We start from the raw sequence: 19,695 nt of genomic DNA on the forward strand, positions 1-19,695 counted from the left end.
CCTGCATCTGTCCTGTTGGAGCTTTTGGCTGGAGGGCATCTTCTGTGGCCTGTAATTCGCTGCTTCGTTCCACAGTGACCTACTTTGATTAGGCAACAAGTTCTTTATCTGAAAAGAAGCAAGTTGTTCCTTTGCCAGTCCTCCAGTTGGAATTGGTTTCAGGACTGGACTTCTCAGAATGAGACTGCTGGTACCAGTTTAATCTTGTTCGTAGCTGGTTCATATCACTTGGTGAAATGCCAGGGTTGTTCTCTCCTGGGTGTTTGTTTCTCTGCTGTATTTATAGACAGCAACACTCATCCCTGTCAACCTCCATTTTGTGAAATTAAAATGCCAAACTTTTCTTTAGCTTCCCACTAAAAAGTGGGTTCTTCTTTCTTTTGTCACTTCAATCTCAGCTCCTTGTTCTTCAGCAGAGGGGCCCAGGCAGGACCCTTTGCCTGCAAGGTCTTAAACAGATGTCTTGGACTATGGACACTGGTGCTTCTCCATCCTCTCTGGTGTTACCTTGTCTGATAGAGCCTGAGGCTGCTACTTTTTATGCTTGGGTTGCAATGCTGGACACTTGTGCCATTAGGAGTGACTCATTCCCCTGGGCTCTCCTCTGTCCCATGGAGTTTAAATTCATCATAGAAATACCGATGACGGACCATATCCTGTTGTGCTTTGAGAGATCCTAATGGACTTGTGGCAGCTTACCAGAAGGATGAGCTGGTTTTCTCCTGAGCTATGTTCTGAAACAATATAGACCGAATCCAGCAGACACAAGTAAAGGGGAATTTTGCTCTAATCAATGAGTTGTTTCCCAGAAGTGTCAATGGATCCAAGTCTGGAGCCTTAGCAGAGGCATTAGGTATAGATGTTTCAGGTTACTAGAGAGGAGATAGAAGATTGAAAATACGTGGGGATATAAAGAGGGGTACAAGAAAATATATATCGGAATATAAAGAGGGGTACAGAAAAGCCAGTGAGCAGTTTAGGTATGTAATCTGCTAATAAGCTTAAATGCTGTCCCTTTATAGGGGGAGAAATAGCAATGTAATTTTAATGTGGTGGGAACTTGAGACAGTGCCTCTTTTGCCATAGCAGAGGCTGGTAGAAGTTGTAGCATGTTTGGGATTTGGAGTTGTTGACATCTTTGATTCTTTGTAAATGACAAAACAGTGCTTGAAGGAGAGATTAATGGGGGCGGGAGGAGGGCAGGACCGGGGAGGGCACGGTGAGAGCCCAGATGCTGGGTCACTCTCCTGCTGTTCCTGACGCCGTTGTGCGCGCTCTGTTTGTCTGGTGGGAGGTTGGCGGTTCACCCTTTGCCTCTTCACCCGTTTTATCCCTAACTCTGTGGAGTGCCAGCCAGCAGGCTGGGGAACCAGGGGACAAAGCTCCATCTAGTGTGTAAAGAAAGGGAGATGTCTGGGAGCTAGCAAAATAAGCAATCCTACAGTAGATGGCTTTGCCTAGTCCAGGCATGGGGCTTGTGGTGGTTTTTAGTGGTGGTTGTTTTTTTTTCTTTTTTTTTTTTTTTCATAACTTGTGAGTAGGATTGCAAATCTTGTGCAAGTGTTAATTGAATAACTTTGGCATTCTGACAGCTGATGCTCATTTTCTGTACCCTGGCACATGTAGAGGTTAATACCGGCTTTAATACAGTTTTAAGTAGTCTGTAATGTCAATTCTAGACAAAACCAAATATATATCCTTCTGTTAAGATTAGGAATTGTATAGTCAGGTTATAGCTCTGTGAAGGGAAGAGTCAGAGAAGTATAACAATATATAAGGTTAACACTTTCAAGGTAAAATATCTTTTGACCCTTCTGGGCTGATGTGTACAATCTTAAACTACAGTAAGTGTTAGATAATGCAAGTATAATTGGACAAGGCATTTTATTATCTGCTTTTAAAAATAAATCAAGAATAACAAATCCTCTTGCTTGTTCTGGAGGTTGATAAAAAAAAAAGATATTGCTTTTTCTATTTTTTTTTTCCCTGAACACTTAGAAAACCAATTGCAGTTCCTGAATGTGGCTTTGCAGCAGCGTCTGTAAAAGTATGGGAAAAATATTTTCAGTGTATTAGATGTATATTGGCAACTCAATATTAGGCAGCTACTAAATTTCTGAATTCAGCAAATGGTTCTATGGCAAAAACAAGCTACTAGGATTTAATCCAGATTTTTTTTCCATGGATAATGAAGGAAACTTTTTTTTCCTTAATCCACCTATGATGTCCCATTCTTGTCCAAAAATATACTGCTTGTCCTTGTACCTGTAGTACTTCTTCTGTAGTCCAGTGCCAAAGACCACTTGGCAGAAGTTGTCCCTGCCTGCAACAGCAGCTCTTTGAAATCTGTGGGAATTTGGGATCAAGCACCTGCATGGGTTTTTGTTGTTGTTTTGGGGCTTTTCATGGTTTCCAGTGTGTTGGGAATATTGGGGATTCTTCCTGCTGGAGGAGGATCAGGAGGAATAGAAGGTGAGTTTGCATCCAAAGTGGTTGGTTGCGGTGAGGGGATTGTTTCTAGTGCTGACCTTTCTCAACCAAAAAACTAAAGAAACGGGAGGGTCATTTTGCTCCCAGCAATATGTTTGCCAAGCATTTGTTTTGCAGAAACGTGCAGCTGCTACTAAGCCCAGGCTGAGAGCCATTATAATGTGGTTTTTTAGGGACAGCAATACTGTTGGCTGCTGGGCTCCAGCACGTCTGGGACTGCACATCATTTCCAGGTGACTGCTGCAAGATTATAAACCTGGTTGAGTAATGTAGTGCTGTATAGTCATCTGCTGGAGCCTAAAATAACAAAAGGTGTGAATTGCTGCCCCACAGTATTGGTGGGTGCTCCCGCAGGTACTTTGCCAAGGTCACAAATGCTAAATAAACCAGATTAAACAAAACCCTGTTGCGAGAATTCATGATTAACTGTAGTCTTTGCAGGATTTATTGGTTATAAACTAAGTGCCTGCCTTTATTTTTTTTTTTTTTTTTGTCCTAGTAACTAAGGCAGATGTGAACTTCAAGCCCAGTGAAACACTTTTTTGGCTCTTGCTTCTGTTTACATGATTCAGGAGTTTGCAGTAGTTCACAACAAATATAGCTTTGAACAGAAATAGCCATTCAAGTGCTATGCTTCTGGCAGTGCAGAAGAGATTAAGAGAGTCTAACAAAAGAGCTTGTAAACAGTTCTCAGTTGGCCACTTTTTTTTTTTTTTTTCAAAAATAAACCAATAGCTGTAATGTATTTTGAAAAGTGAGAAGTGGTATTCGTCCAGCAGGTTACATGGACAGCATGTCTCCGTTGTCATTAAAACTGAATGGTTTAGGTTAGAAGGGACCTTAAAGATCACCTAGTCCCTACCCTGCTGCCCTGGGCAGGGACACCTCCCACCAGACCAGGTTGCTCCAAGCCCCGTCCAACCTGGCCTTGAATCCCTCCAGGGATGGGGCAGCCACAGCTTCCTCTGGGCAACCTGGGCCAGGGCTCACCACCCTCAGAGTGAAAAATTTCTTCCTGATATCTAATCTAAATCTTTCAGTTGGAAACCGTTACCCCTCGTCCTATCGCTACACTCCCTGATAAAGAGTTCCCCCCATCTTTCCTGTAGCCCCCTTTAGGTACTGGAAGGCTGCTATAATGTCTCCTGGGAACCTTCTCTTCCTTATGCAACCTTATTTGGTTGCATAAAGTTATTTCTGAGGATTTTTCCTGATGTCTCCTCTTTGAGAAGAGCTTATGCTTTTTAGATGCAACATAAGAAAGATGGAGAACAAAAGGGTGATGGCAAAATGAAATTAAGGCTGTGTATTGGCAGGGCTGTATTTGAGGTGTTAAGAAAAGACTTATGAATAGATTAAGGAGGATCTTTTTGTATATATTTTGACACTTTGTGAAATCAGGAAGTAAAAATGTTGCTTGCACGTTTTTATTTTGAATGAGACTTCATTCTGTATCATGTTTTTTGATTTGGTGTTTCTTTTATTTACATGTGATCCCAAATTTAAGTAATTATTTTCCTCTTTCCCTCTTTCTGGTGTTAATGAACAGTTTCTGCCTAGAAACAAGGTGCAGAATTTTTTTTACGGGGGTGGAGAGGGAATTGGCAGAACAATCCCTGGAGATGCCAGTTCCTCAGTACTTCAGCCTTTAAATCAATACTGCATATTTCTGTGAAAGACTGCCATTCATACAGTGTCATGAACTTAAAATGGAATTTAGAGCTGTTGGATGGCAGGTGAAGAGGTCCTCTAATCAACACTTGCACTGACCTACCACAGCCATCCTGTGCAGCTGCAGAGCAGTCCCTGGGGTGTTCTGACATGACCCACAGCCTACCCCTGAAGGTTGGAAGCACACAGAAACCGTATCCATCTTGGGAAATCCCCAAACTGGGAGTGGTTGGGATTTGGGATAGGTACTTAGAGACAGATGGACCTTATTGCTGGATGTGGCTGTACTGAGGATGCTGCTGGATCCCGGGTAGCTTAGCAGTGCTACCTGATGAACTGCTGGGGTTTGCTTTCTCCAGGAGCCTTGGTTTGATATTGCCCCATGTCAGGAATGGTGTCAGTCACATTGAATGGTTTAAGCAAGGGAACTGAAGGTCATATCTTCTATGGTTGTTTGCAGTTGGGCAATTCCTCTGGTGAGCGACAGTCGTTTTGCTTGGCCTCAATTACCAAGTTTGTAAACATCAGTAATGCTTTCTTACGTGGACAGCTGGAGCTTATCCCACCTCCCTGTCTGTGCTGTGAATACCTAAGGCAGCAAGACTGGTACGTCTGTCCTGCAATTGCAAATCACAGTTGCAGTGTAAATATCCAAATGGATGGTAAAGTAACTTGTTGCTGAAAAGGCTTTTTTTTCCCCCTAAGTCATTCAGCCTGCACAGTAAGTCAATCTTCTTTGCCCCAATAACTCTTCCACAAATAGCCAAAAATGTAGAAGAACTATGGGCAATGCTTAAGTACTCTAAAATTGAAGTTTGTTTAATACGTGTGGATGCTGAGGAATTGGTTTCTGCAGTCTGGAGAGTTGCTTTGCTAGAAAGAAAAGTTGCTGAAGACACCCCCTGATCTGCTCGGGTCCTGTAGCGAACAGCTAGTGCTATGGCTAAAGATTGAAGGGCGAGTTCGCATAGTATCTGTCCAAGGTGATTTTAATGTTAGAGTTATTGCAGTAATGCCCTAGGGGGTCGGCTGTTCCCGTGCACGTAATATTCACTGTAATCAGCCAGTCCTATACGCTGATAACACCGACCTGTCACATACCGAGCGCTAAATTCACGTTGTGGTTTTCAGTATGACTGTTTGGGGTTCTTAATCATTTAAAGCAAATCTTCCATAAACACTTTCCCTCTTGCTCCTTAATATCCTGTTTGCTCAGCATACCAGAGCGAGGATGTCATCCGCGCAAGATGAAGCTTCGAGCTGCCTCCTTGTCTTTGGAAGGCATTGAATAGCGCTGTAACCATGGAGTCAGTAAGCAGAAAACTCGGATGAGCGGAACAGTTTAGGCTGGGAATTGCTGGGTCACTGTAAGCCTCAAGGAGCATGATGGCTTTTTGGCTGGGAGGGACTCTGAGCATGCGAATGACGATGACAAGCTGTGAACGCAATATGGTTGAGTCTTGTATTCTGCAGGGCTGCCTCTGGGAATAAACTTGCTATCCCACCGTGTAAGCAATAGATAATTTCTAAACCAAGATATGGTGGAAAGGTGATGTGGAGTCAGATCTGAGCACTACATGGTTGCAAAGTATAAAAAAGTGCGGTGATCATACGTCATCTTCCCTCTCTGGCGACAGTGTTATCTTCTCTATTTACCCAGATAAAAGAAGGTAAATTCTATATTACAAAATCAAGCACTACAGAGTTTGTTAGTGGAGTGTTATCTCCTCGCTTTTTCTTTTATCTCCTCTTGGTTGTTTTAGCTATCTGGCTTTTTGTTTTGCAAATGTGCGTAGAGCCCTTTAGAGAGGGAAGTACCCATAGATGTGGTGTCTGAAAAATGGTTCAAAAAGCCTTTGACAAGGTCAGGCTTTCCAGTGAAAGACAAATCTACCTCATACCTCTCTTTTTCTTTACTTTTTTGTAATGGCTTCTCTAAGTTTGTAATGGCTTTGAAAGTTTGAGGAGGAGCACCAAACCAATATTGAGTAACACAGCCCGCTATGTTTTAAATTCTTTTAACCCTTCATGGAACGTTTTTGGGAGCTTGGGGTATTTGTGTGTGTAGTTGTCTTCACCTGCCTGCTCCTCTTCTGCTTGAGGGATTCAGGATTCAGCCTGTTTGAGCAGAAGTGAAAACAGGGAAAGGGTGTGTATGCCGTCACACCGAGTGCTCTTGTGAGATGAACCTCCAGTTCACCGAAGTGAACCTTGAATATGAAGGAGTTATGTCCCAGAAAACAAACTCGTCTTGCACCCACCCTTCCCCTTCGTCTTTTTGGTGATAAAAATCATGAGATAGCTGTGCTGTTACAGGCAGCCCTTATCTGCTTGTCTGATGGCATTAATGGTCTGATCACACCTCTCCTAATTAATGAATGGGAGAAGTGCTCTCAATGCCAACCCGCGTTTTCCGTTTCTCCAGACCTGCAGCGGGTTGTTCATCCAGGGGACGGGTCTGAGGATCACGCTCAGCCCCACTGTAGTGCCGAGCATTTGTCCGTGCTTGCTGCAGATCCGTGCCTTGCTCCGGGCTGTCTCCATCAGGAGTTTGTGCAATACCCTCATGCAGGTGAGGCAAGATGTAGTGAGATGCTGGGTCTGAACTTCTGGGCTGTTCCGGAGTACTTTCGTGATCTCTGAAGACCTTGTGCATGGCTGTTTCAACCCCCTCTTCTCTTCTCCTCCTCGGTAGGTGCTGGATTGCACAGGTCTGCAGTGCTGGCAGGCACCAGGCACCTGCCTGTGTTTCTGCTCCATGGGGATTGGAGTTGCCAGGTCCTTATCTGGAGCCACCCCTAGAGACAGGGCCAGCCAGGACGCCGCTTGACTTTCACCTGAGGGTTCTCAGCAAAAGCCCTTGGACATGAAGGGGGGGGGGAAGATGGAAGCTGTTAAAGTTCAGATGTTCATGCCCTGCCCCTTTGACAGCTTCTGTCTGTAAGTGGCGCTTTCCGGGAGCGACGGCACCGTGAGCAGGTTGTGTGATTGATTTGTTGGGATGGAGGTTGTGTTCTGGGAGCTAAAAATACTGTGCTTGGGAGCTATCTTGTGCAGAGCCACGGCAGGTGTGACTGACCGGCTGAGATAACGATGGTGACTTTCATGAGGGGAAGGCTTACAAAATACTCCACGTTTAAAGAAAATTATAGATATATATACATATATATATGTATCTCCTTCTGCAACTTCACGGCAAACACACATTTGGGCTAACAGAGGTTCAGTTTAGTTATAAAAAGACTTGGTATGTTATGGTGATTATTATATAGAGGTCTTTGAGGGTATCCTAGGTTTGCAATTATTCGTCTACCTCTAACGGGAATGGTAGTAAAGGATTGTAAAATGCGACCTTTGCAGCTTCTAGATTGAACCTATTTAGTTTTACCTTGTTCCTTAATCTGGTGGTGATCAAGCTTTCCAAGCTATACTGCAAGCTGTGTCCCCAAGTAAATGGGCATTCAAGCAGATCAACTTACGGCGTTTTATTAAGTCAACACTCATGCAAGAGCCACCTCCAAAGCTTAATAATTATTTACTCAGTGCTCCTGGGTCATGAGAGAGGTTTTCATTAAGTTCAGAAAGCATTATGTTCAGCAGCTTGTGAAGGTGTGTTTAAAAGACAGGAAGAAAAATGGAAAACTACTAAATGGTGTACAGCTAATTAAAAAAATTCTTAGCTAAGGATTAAAGGAAGTGTTTTGTGTGGTTGGTTTTTGGTGGTGGGTTTTGGCTTTTTTTTTTTTTTCTTTAAAGACAAGTGTATCCACTGAATTAATTTGATTTGTAATTAAACCCTTAGCTCCTGGGTAGGAGATCTGCATGGTGGATGTGTGAGGGTTTGGTTTTTTTTTTTTTTTTCTTCCTTTCTCCTGCCAACCAGGTGCACTCCATGTGCTCAAGTGGGTGGATGGATGGATGGACGCCTGTTGGGCTGCAAGTTGTACTACAGGTGCAGCCCATGATGTAGGGTAAGCAGTGCTGCTGCAGGAGAGCAGCTCTGAGCAGGTTCTGGTGGGGATAAGAAGGCACTGGAGGGAGAGAAAAATGTTAACCTTGATGATGGAGCAGATGCAACAGCAGCCAGTGTGGCTCTTTAAACGCATAACCTTCAAATGCGGAAACCTTCTTTCATACAGAGGCCTGAAACACAGTCGTTGCTTTATTATAAAGGCTGATAAAGTCTCCACACCGTTTATGTAATTGCTCTGTCCTTGGCAAGAAAGGACATAGGAAGGCGCCAACTGTTGGTTTGGTTTTTTTAACATTGATACTTTAAGTAGCACCAGCCAGTTGGCGTGGTGAGCGGAGCATCGCTGTAACCCACAATCAATTATTAAATTTTAGGAATGAAGTACAAAGTGCTCTAGGGAAAATGCCTTAGTAGTTTTCTTGTATTTAGAATCCTTTGCTTTAGCTGAAGATAGGGGAGAAGAGTTTGTATAGCGGGCTTGTTTGTTGTTTGTGGTTTTTGTTTTGGAGTTTGGGGGTTTTTTGGGGGGTAATCTGTCTCCCTCTTGCATTTATCTTTGTTCTTTTTGTATCCTTCCCTTTTCTGTCATCCCTCTGTGGCAAAGAGTGATGCTGGCTGGCAGGTTAGATACTGCTAGAAGTGGTGTTTCTGCCACATATAGAATACTGGCAACAAAAAGTTTATTGAGGTTTTACTGCCTGGTAGAGAGGCTGAGAACAGGATCTGGACAAATAAACTTAGTTTTGAGGAAACTCCAGAGGTCACTGAAGAAGGAGGGGTGTTGGAAGGGGAGCTGTGGTCTCTTCTGATAGTGTCTTCTGGAGGTGAAGCCAAGTATTTGAGCTGTAACATTGGCAACCCCTCATCTGCTTGCTTTAAAGATCAAGATAGTTTTATGCTAATGTCAGATACTTAATGTGGATGCTTTCTTTTCTCTATAAATAATTATGAATGGGATAAGGGTAAAACATGAAACACAAGCATTTAAATCCCGTGCTATTTCTTACCTCTGACCTCCGAGAACTGGTGCAGCTCAGTGGATTTCTTGAGGTGCTAAATCTGCTTTTCTTGGCTGATTTCTCTGTGGACTAACCTATTAACAAACAGTTGGCATGAACGCAGGAGAGCGACAGCCTCCCTTGTGTGCCATTTTTCTGCGTATAGCAGGGCAGTCAATCCTGCAGAGCAAGTGGTGTTGAAACCTCTTTTTCTTCTTTTTTTTTTTTTTTTTAATGCATTTTATCCAATTCTTGTTCATCTCTGAGGAAGCTTTGGGCTTGAGGAGTTGCTTTGTGTCTTAAATTATTATAATTTGTCTAAGAAGCTTTATATTGGTGGCTTTTATTTTTTCTTTAAAAAAAAACAAATAACGTTCTCAATCAGTAGTTAAAAAGCAAAACTGGGTTAAATAATTTTTTCCAGTTCAGTATCTCCAGAGAAGAATACAAAATAATGTTTGTAAACCAGACAACTCAGGTAAGTAATGCATGGGAACCAGAGAATTTGTTTGATCAAATTATAAGAATCTGAAAACAAAACGAACCAACAAAAGACAAGTTTGTCTTTTTGCCCAAGGAGACAGAGATAAGATAATCAGTACACATCTGGGAAGGTAGATGAGGCTCTACCAGGTCTGGTCTCTGTAATCTCTTCAGTTGAGGGCAGCAAAATTAAACTTGGTTTTAATCTGATCAGTTGCTTTTTATTATGCAACAGCTATCTGCATTATAACTTATGTATGCAGTAAGTAACATTTCCCAGCCATCTATGCAAAGGATATATAATTTAAACTTATTTAATAAAATGTTGTCACTTCATGATTAATTGGATTGGCACATGGCGCTCATAACTAATAACTCTCAGTCTGTATTACACTATGCTTATTAGACTGCTAATGGATAACCAGTTTAATCATATGTCAATTAAAAGGATGAGTCGGTTTCATTTATTGCAATCAAATGGTATCCATAAACTGTGTTTGCAGGAAGTATCTAAATCACATCATGTATCAGTTGTATGTGTGGGCTCTGTTACCAACTCTACGTAATCCGGGGGTGAATCAGTTCACGTATGAGAGCTTTGAATCCGCGTGTCGGGGTACTGGATTGTACCGTGGTACATGGCACCGTGCTCAGTCATGGGAGAAGGTCTGCTTGTGCAGCAGCACGTAAAGGTCAAGAAACTTTAAAAATACAAATTTTCAAAACTCTCTTGATGAAGCCTTTGACATAACAAGTTTTTAATTGCTTTTTGATTGGAAAACTGAATTTCTGACAAAGTTTGCTCTCCGGAGGGTACGTGGTGATGAAACCCAAACCATCTTCCATTCCATCTTGGAGCTTTGCGCGGAGTGTCCTGCGGTTGAGAAGAGGAGCAGATGAGGTGGGGAAGGGGAAGCTGGGCGGGAAGATGGTCCATGTTGGGCATGGGACAAGCTTAGAGGCTGAGATACCAAAGTTTCAAAGAGTTTTCCACGTTTGAGTGCTGCGAGTGGACGGAGTGGTGGTGTGGTGAGACCACCCTGCCCACGGGAGGAGCTTTACAGCCCCTGGGGGAATAAATAACAGATCTTGCATGGCAGGAGCTGTCTTCTGTTTGCCCAGTTTCCTTCACCTGGCTTGTGACAGGAGCATCTGGTCAGGCAAGCAGATGTTGGGCAGCAGCTTTTATGCCAGATAAAAGCATTATTTGAACTCAGATGCGTTGAGAGCAGTAGCTGCGGTCTGGCAGCACATTGCTGCCAGCGCTGCCTGCGTTCAGGGCTTGTGCGTCTCTGTGCTGCATAATACCATAACGTGCCCAAAAAAGAGAATTATGAGAGTGATGTGTCTGCTGAGCCCATGGCTCTGTTGCAGCTGTCCTGGTTTCCCGCTTCTCCTTTGAAATCAGAATGAACGAGACATTCAGTGAACTCCTCTTAAGCTTTTTCTTTCCCATCATCTGGCCACCAAAATCTGGTGTTCTGGATGTGAATAAGATCAGACTCTTCTTCCCCTTGCTGGGTCTGCTCTTCTTTAATGCTTCGTTAAAAAGTACATTGCCCAACCTTGGAGTACCTCCTTAATTACATCTAAGCTATTTTCTTCCAGTGAATAACTATAATATTGAGAAGAATTACAAAAGAAATAAAACTGGAAGAGTCTCTGCCCTTTGGGGAAGAATTTGTCAGAACAGCATTTTCTGGGATTATTATTTCTTTAAAAGGACACAATATTTGAAGCTTCTGTTGAGAATTTTCTATCAGCAGTAGACCCCTGATTCGTCTGCAGGAGGCCGTAAGGACAGTTGTTGAGTTGTAGGTGTGAGCAGGTACAGAAATTGCGTGACTGAGATGATGTTCTTGGCAGGGGCTGTTTGAAATGCTGTGGAAATAATTTCACCTTCCTTCCCCTTGTAATCCCCACAATTTTAGTGTAGAGGAAGGTGTTTCTGAGACGGTTTTCAGCACACTTGGCTCTGGGAAATGGAGAAACAGTTCAAAATGAAAGGTGTGAGCAACTGCTGGGTTACCAATTTTGCAGCATTAGGTATCTATTAAAAAATGCCAATAGCATGCAAATGAGATTCCTGTTTATGGGATACAAAATAAGCTTTTTAACAAATGAGAAGAATGAATCCTTCCTTAAAAGCAGCATTTGAGTGCCTTTTTTTGCTCATCTATTACAGCAGTCTCTAGGGCGCGCAATATTTTTGATGGGCAGGAAGAAAATATTATCACTTCAGTAATACATGTATATAATTCATAAATAGACATATATTGGGGGTGCATGTGCAAACACTTTTTATTTTTTTTTTTTCCCTGGTAGCAGTGTTTGATCAAAACAAATTGGGAGACCGCTGATCTATAACCGTCCTGGTGACGGAAATAAAGCATCTCCTCAGTTTGGAAATGTGCAAGCGGTTCAGATGGGCAGCCAGGAAGCAGGCGGCTGGGTTTAGATGTGAGAATGCTTCGCCCTTAATTGAAAGGGTGGTGTTTTTTACAAGTATCACAGTCAATGACTTGTCTTGAGCAGCTAATTAGTGCGATTATTCCACAGCTGCATTAGTTTCACCACAAAGGTTTTCTCTTGTTTTATCAAAAGGATCAGTGTCTCTGTGAATGCTTCAACCTGACAGGTCTTAAATAGCAAGATGGTCCCCTCCCTCCCTGCCTCCCTCCCTGCCCCCAAAATGTGTCTCTGGAAGAGCAGAGTTTGATCTCTTGGGGGAGTAAGTGTGGGTTTTCCCTCTTCGTTTCTACTCTGAACTGTTTTCAACATCGGTCCTAAACAAAGCTGGAAAACTTCCAGCAGCGCAGTGTCCCAAGCACAAGAAGCTCTCGGTGCCCGCAGCCTCCAGGGGAGACCTGGAAGAGATGCTGGCTCCTGCACTCCTTTGTCCCATCCGCATCCTGAAAGTAGCACTGGAGCCAGAGGTGGGCTTTTCAGTCTCCTCCTGGAGCAGGAGGGGTTACTGCTGGCTTCCACAAGCATGGCCCTGCATCACTATAGACTAACAGCCCTTTCCTTCCATGGGCTGACAGCAATTAGCTGCAGCAGTCAGAATCACAAACTAAATATCCTGAATTATGCGCACTGTAGCCCTTGCTTACATGGACTCCTGTATTCTTAGCCACTTCCAACATCCTTCCCTTGAAGGTACTTATATACCCTAACTGTTCTGCCTTGTGCTACTGAAATGTCTTATAAATGGATTTTACTTCTGAGGGCTAGCAAAACGATGGGTTGCTTCAGAAGGTGTCCCTGCATTCCATGGCAAAGTCCCGTGGTTTGTCCTGTGCTGTCTGGTAGGAAGCTCTGCTGGCCAAGGGCTTAGAAATAGCTCTTTGGTGGTGAAGCAGTGCGGGGTGCTGGCTCAGGCCAGCCTGACACGCTTTACAAAGTGTGGCTGAAATAAAGCCATTATTGTTGTTTATTCTGCCTGATCTTGTGTCTCGCTGCTCTCGGAAGATGCTGGTGGGCCTAAAGTGGGAGTTGGGGTCTTTTTGGGGAGGGGAGTCTGGTTTCTAGCTATGAAGAGTGTTGACACCATCAAATCCAACCCCAAGGTAGTATTTTGCAGCAAATAACTGAACTTTGTTATGTTATGCTTTCACGGGATAGGTAGATTTACTTTTGTTTATTTTTGAGGTAGATCATTAGACCTGGAGTACTGTCTATACTTATCATTAGACTTGATACAGCCCTTTGTTACTTTTTTTAAAAAAGGCATATGAGTACCTGCTGCATCTATAAAAGCATTTGTTTTTCTTGTGGATGATTGCGGTAAAAATTGGAATGGCAAATAGGTTTTTACAGCTGGATATTGGCGTTTGGAAATGGTTGGCGGCAGTCAAGTTAAGGCAGCCTAATGTGGCTGTTAAGTACCTGAAGTAGGTCGGCTCCAAATTCCCCCTCGCGTGGTGCAGCGTATCCTCATCCATCCTGCCCCACGTTCCGGTGTAATTCCACAAGCTCCGACCGCTGGAGCTGCCATCCCGCTTCTGGAAGCTGAGCTGTCTCTCTCTGGTCTTCCCACAGCAATTCCGAGCATCCTGGCGCTTCCAAGCCTCCCTTAAGCTCCTCCAGCATGACCTCACGAATCCTGCTACGCCAGCAGCTCATGCGTGAGCAGATGCAGGAGCAGGAGCGTCGGGAGCAGCAGCAGAAGCAGCAAGCAGCCCAGTTCATGCAGCAGCGAGTACCTGTCAGCCAGACACCTGCCATCAACGTCAGCGTCCCCACCAGCCTGCCCCCTGCCACCCAGGTACCCATGGAGGTCCTCAAGGTACGCCCGTCTCTCTCTGCCTTTCTGCTGAGGAGCTCTCGCTCATCTAAACTTACCTTATTGAATACGAATGGGGTTATAGGGATTTTCAGCAATTAAATTTCACAAAGAAGCTGTGCTCTGGCTTGATTTGCAGCTTATTTTGGTGTCCTGGTAGCAAAGAATGGAAAACCTTTTTTAAAGAAAGTTTGTGTGACTTTTGTTCTCTTTAAACTTTGAGGTTTTGTTACAAAACGAATGTTTCCGTCATTTTCCCTTTGGAAAATGCTTCTCCGTCTTTCTAGTACTTCGTTGTTTTCAAAAAGAAGGAATTCTAATATATATTCAAATCAATATTTTCGTTTTTAAAAGAAAATGAAATATTTTTGTAAAATGGAGTCAAAACTCATTACAAAAGAGCTCCTCACAAAGTCTTAATTTGAAATACGGGTGAGTTTCCAGCCTCTTGCAATGAGTCTCCATAATCCTTTTTTGCTTAAATGACTTGTTTGCTATTAGCAGCTTTGGATTCCTTGTCCTACTGGAAACCGTAGGAGCTTGTTAGTATCCCTCTGTCAAAGGGGATGTAGCTTGCTAATTACTTGGAGGAAAAATGTGAACAGTTATAAGGAAAGAGATAACTTCATGCACTGAGTAAGTCCCAAGTAGAGTAAAGCGATGTGAAATGTGTGAGTAAAAGACTGCAAAATGTTCTGGAGAAGTTTGTTGGCATATTTCATGAAAATAAGATTTTCATTAGTTTTGAAGAGTTATCTATTTGCTCTGCAGTATTGCTAAATATTTTTATTACGGTCTTACGTTTAGTAACCGCCTCAGCTGGGACACGTATTCTTACCAGATAAGTTAATTTGAGTTACAGAACGCTTGTAGCTTGCTCATCGCTGTTATATATCAAGGATACGTATTCAAAGATTTAGTTTTAAAATAGACTTGCAGGCTCAGGATTTTGAGGCAGTGTGTGTGACGGGTGTGCGGAGGAAATGTGGGGGGCTTTTATGTATTGAATCTGCATTGTGGGATAGCGTTGACAGTGCCAGAACTAATGCTTAATTGGGACAGCAGAGTCGTACTCAAGTGTGGCCTACGATCTAGGAGCAAAAAGACAACAGTTGAATACTGAATTCTATATATTTATTTTTTTTTCTATTAAAAGTTAAATATGATATACTTTAAGCATATGTGCATATAATAAGGAATCCGAAATTGACTGGGGAGAGCTATTTTGTCTAACGTTGTGTGCAATGCACAAAAGTTTGTGTATAACAATTTGTTAAACTTGTTTCCAGGTTATGACTCTGTGGTTATAATTCAGATCCAGCAGATGTGTAGATGCTATGAAATAGGGTTTTTTTGTTTGTAATGCACTTAGTTAACTAAACATATATTAGATTTTTATATCCTTTCATCCTAAGATGTTGTGATGTGAATTTTAGTGTTTTGTTTTTTTTAAACTTCTCTGAAAACTTGTAGGGAAGTGTTTATTTTCTGAAGGTTTTTACCATTAAGGAAGGAGTGTAATGCCTTGAAGAAGCATTAGCAGTTGTCTGCATTGTTCATTTTACAATTGCCTCTTTATATGAGAGAGGAGGGGAGGCAGCCCTTTATTTCTGAGGGACAAAGTACAGAAGACGGTGTGGCTGGGAGGTGATGCTCAGTTGTTACAGATGATGAGCTGGCTTGTCGTAGGACTTGTGTGTGGCTCTGTAACCTGCTGGAGCGTTGCTGGGGAACTTCACGTGAAGGACTTGAACCTGAATCCTCATCCTCTGATGCAAAAGAAGTGTCTGTCCCTTGCTCCCTCCTGGAGGAGGGCATCCTGCAAAGAGGGAGGACACCTCCTCTGTAGTCACCTGCAGCCCAAACGGCAGCATGCATGACCCTGTAGAGCAAAAAATTAAGAGAACGTATGCTTAACTGGCTTGTGAATTAAAAGTAATACCTTGCAACAAGTGCCTTTTGGCGACAGAATTGTGCATTGAAGGTGACGGCTGTGTGTATGTGAGCTACCTGCTGGAACAGAACGGTGCCTGTCTCTCATCACCCGCATTTACATATGTAACAGTCAAAATTAGCAAAACCAGGTCCTCTTGGTAGCTCTATGTGCATGAGAGAAAAGAAACTGCTTTACATAGTTGTTCTGTTTGTGGTTTTGGTGGGTGAAAACAGCTAAAGATTCATCCTTTTGTCCTTACTAATAAAAGTGAACCAGTTCTGTATAAAAAAAAAAATAGTACAAAATACCAGGCTTGACGTCATGATCTTGCTGAAAATTCACCACCGATGTTTCAGTGGGAGTAGGATTTCGCTAAAAGGTCCATGTGATTTTTGGTTGTGTGTTGTTTTTTCTTTTAAATAGATTATTTGGCTCAAAAGAGGAGATTAACAATAAATCAGGATCTTCCTGGTGCCGATACGTTGTCAGTCAGCTCTGCCCGTGGTAGCACTGTGCGAGTGACATCATTTCCCTGCAGCTGCTTTTTACACTTCAGCTGTTTTTTAGCTGTAGACAAATTTTCCATATGAGCTGTACAGAAGTTTTAATTAGATAAATAGGGAACTAAGTTGGTAACTTTATTATCCAGATGGTCTGGATTTAGTGACCTTAAAGAATGTGATAGACAAAAAGGGGATTTTTAATTTTTTTTTACACTTTCAGAAATGTTAATCTGCAAGGCAACCTTCTTTAAAAGAGATATTTTTGTGTATTAATTCACAAACAAATAAGACCAAATGTAGTAGCTGGTTTTGTTGTTGTTTTTCTTTGGTTTGGAACTTAGTATCAGAAAACCCCACTCCAATCCTGTTGAATTTGTCATCATTTAATGTTTTTAGTTACGTTGTGTGACTTGCCTTTTCTCCCATATCTCACAATGTGACAAGGAGAATAATGCATGCATGTCTGAGGATGGCAGTTTGGAATGACAAGTTTAAAAAGAAGCTAAAGGTGTTAATGAGCTTGGATTTTGTATTTGTTTTCAAGACGTTGAAGATGCTCATTTAGAAACAATACAGATGGAAAGAGAAATACATACAAATCTATGTCACATTGCATAGGAATCTCCAAATTACATAATGTGATATGCTCAAGGGCATATGAATAAATAGAATTTCATTTTCTTGAGTAATGACGACTTATTGCATCACTTCTCTGCCAAGTAATGTAGCTTGGCAAGGTAGGAAATGACCTGTTGGAATTCAAATTTTGTGTTGCTTTGTGCAGCCTCATTAAGAGATGGACAAGGAGTGGGTCTAATGCACTTGAAACAGTATCTCTCTGAATCTAATAGCAAAAGGAAGATTTGTTATGGCTTTCAGTTACCCTTCTGCAGAGCTTCACAGCCGTACAGGCTGATTTATCATTAAGCACCTTCTCATCCATCTCCTGTTGGTAGCTGAGGACTAATGCTGCGGAGAGATGTTGCAAGAGTTTCTTTGCTCCTGCTGCCATTCAACTTCCTGCTCTGCCTTGGAAATAGGAGCAAATAACTTAACGTTGATCATTGGAGTAGTTCCAAGCCCAATCAATGTTGGATCAGGATTCGTTCCTGAGGCACGAAGTAAGTTTATATTTTTATTTAAGCGTTAACTTCTTTGCAAAGAGTTTGTCTTTAGATGTCTTCAGTGGGCTGTTATATGCAGTATCTTCTTCCATACAGGTGTGTTTAAGTTCTGTATACTTAATTGGTGTTAAGAAGCTGTTATTTTTGTTGTTGTTGATTGCAGTTACTCGGTTGTCTTATCTGTTGGAGCAGAAGCAGTGCTGCAGATCTCAACTTCAGTATTCCAGAGGTGATCTCTGGGAACTGGTTGCTGCATTTCTGTAAGCGGGGTTAACCCAGGACTTGAGGAGGTCGTGCGTCAGGTCCCTGCCTGTAGTCACTGAGACCTGATGATAGGTTAGTCCTTTTAGTCCTCCGTCATCCATTTGCAGAACAATACTGCTATTAATCCCATACCTTGTAGAGTCAAATTTATTAAAGGTGATGAAATCCTTGGCTATTAGAAATCGAGAGAATACACTCTTGGTTTGTAGTGATGCTGGTCTGTTAATCAGCTTCTCCGTAGCTGTCTTGGACTTCATCTGTTATTGTCTTCCTGCTTGATACCACGGAATTAGCTTTTATGCTGTAGTTCTAACAGCTATTATTTAGGGAGCATTTCCGGTGGATGTGATATAGTTGCTGGGTTTTGCTTTTTGTGTCTTTTGTGGCCCCCCCTCGCCTGCTCACAGCCTCCTTTCCTACCAAGAAACTTGCAGGATTCTTGTAAAGTGAGCAATCTCCTGCCTGCCGAGTTACTGGCAGCAGCAGGACAACTCCCCACCTTTCTGACAGGCAGTGATACCCTACTTAGCCACGTTTATAGGATGGGTTTCGGTCTTCTATGTCACTCCAGGCTGCTGATTTTAGGATTATTTTTTTTATTCAGCAGGCCGAAACGGTGACTTGTATAACCAGAGTTTTACCTCATGTCCCTCTGGCATCTTCACCAAAGCTGCGCTATAGCAGTACGGGTCTGGGGCTCACCATCCTTTACGTGCTTTTAAGAGACAGCGAAGGAAAAGGGTTTTTCTTCATCTAAAAGATCTAGGGGAAAAAAACAAGGAATGACTCCAAAGGCTGAAATTACCAACCATTGTGCGTTATTCCCACAAGCAAGGCTTGCAAGATCCTCTACTTGATTTTTGGGTATGTCTTTGAGAAGTTCTGCTGATAGAAGTAGTCAGACCTGAGGTGTTGATTGGGGCTTGCCTTTGAAGATAGCGCTCTCTTTTTTTTTTTTTAAGTCCAGTTGTCTCAAAGTAGCCTTATTTACAGAATTTGCAATGGTCCAGAAAGTAAACTTATTGCAGGAATTCAGAGAAGTGGGCTAGGGGAGGAATGAGGACTCTCCTGTTTGTTCATTGAGAGACGTTACGAAAACTGAATTGTAGTTATGCTGTGTGGTTTGTGTTGCTTTGCCTGATTTCTGGATGAAGTCTTGTTCAGAACAAGCATAACACAGTCCCCTAAGTTCTGTGGACCTGCCTGCCCAAAACACGATGTGGCATTGCAGAAACTGCGACTGGTATGAGCAGGCTCATGTCCTCCATGGGAGCGGAAGTGCTAGAGCATCCTCAGGAGTCAGGAAAGGAGGCTCAGGGCCAGTATCAGCCCACAGAATTGCAAATCAGTTCCCTTGAAAACATTACCAGTTCTTGCAGGAGTCAAAAAAGTACCGGCGGGCAGCTGACATCCAGCCCCCTGCACATCTCACTAGGCAGTTGGAAGGTGGAAAATCAAGGGTGAGCACTTCTCTCTGTCCTCCCATGTTATTTGTTGGGGTTCCTCAGTTGGTGCATGGATGTGAGACTTGTGCTGTCATGTTTTTAATGTGATGCACCAGGTCATTGATGGAAGCCCGAATTGGACATGTTGTGGTTGAAATGGCATGGTCCTGTCCCAGTCTGTTCCTGCTGCTGCATGCTAATGCTCCTGAGGATGTGCTTGGTTTCCATCCCCTTCCTCCTGAGTGTTGTCACATCAAATGAATAGCACAATAAGAAATCTGCTGGGCTTCTCATGTCTCTTCCTCCCTCTTTGTCTGCCATTGGGTATGTAAGAATGCAGCTTCTGTTTGGCACAGGCACTGAGATGGGAGATGGCTGAGAGAGCCGCATCAGATGCTGCCGCAAAGTACAGCCTCCAGGGCTGGGGTGAGAACCCCAGCGGGTGTTTGCTCCATGAACTGGTGTGTTCCTGCAGTGGTGCAGATGTCTTTTGGATGCTGCATAAATGCTTTGTGGGTAATAA

General features: G+C 42.9%; 1 protein-coding gene across 3 annotated transcripts in view; it reads left to right on the plus strand.

Annotated features, from left to right (window-relative positions):
• MITF (melanocyte inducing transcription factor) overlaps nt 1-19,695 on the plus strand; it is a 107,852-nt gene that overhangs the window by 47,018 nt on the left and 41,139 nt on the right. For all 3 annotated transcript variants that reach the window (XM_074602252.1, XM_074602250.1, XM_074602251.1), the window contains exon 2: nt 13,657-13,903. In XM_074602252.1, coding sequence (XP_074458353.1) covers nt 13,657-13,903 — 247 coding nt within the window. The remainder of the gene's footprint in view (nt 1-13,656; nt 13,904-19,695) is intronic.

This window comes from Larus michahellis, chromosome 10 (assembly GCF_964199755.1).
Source record: "Larus michahellis chromosome 10, bLarMic1.1, whole genome shotgun sequence".
Classification (NCBI taxonomy): domain Eukaryota; kingdom Metazoa; phylum Chordata; class Aves; order Charadriiformes; family Laridae; genus Larus; species Larus michahellis.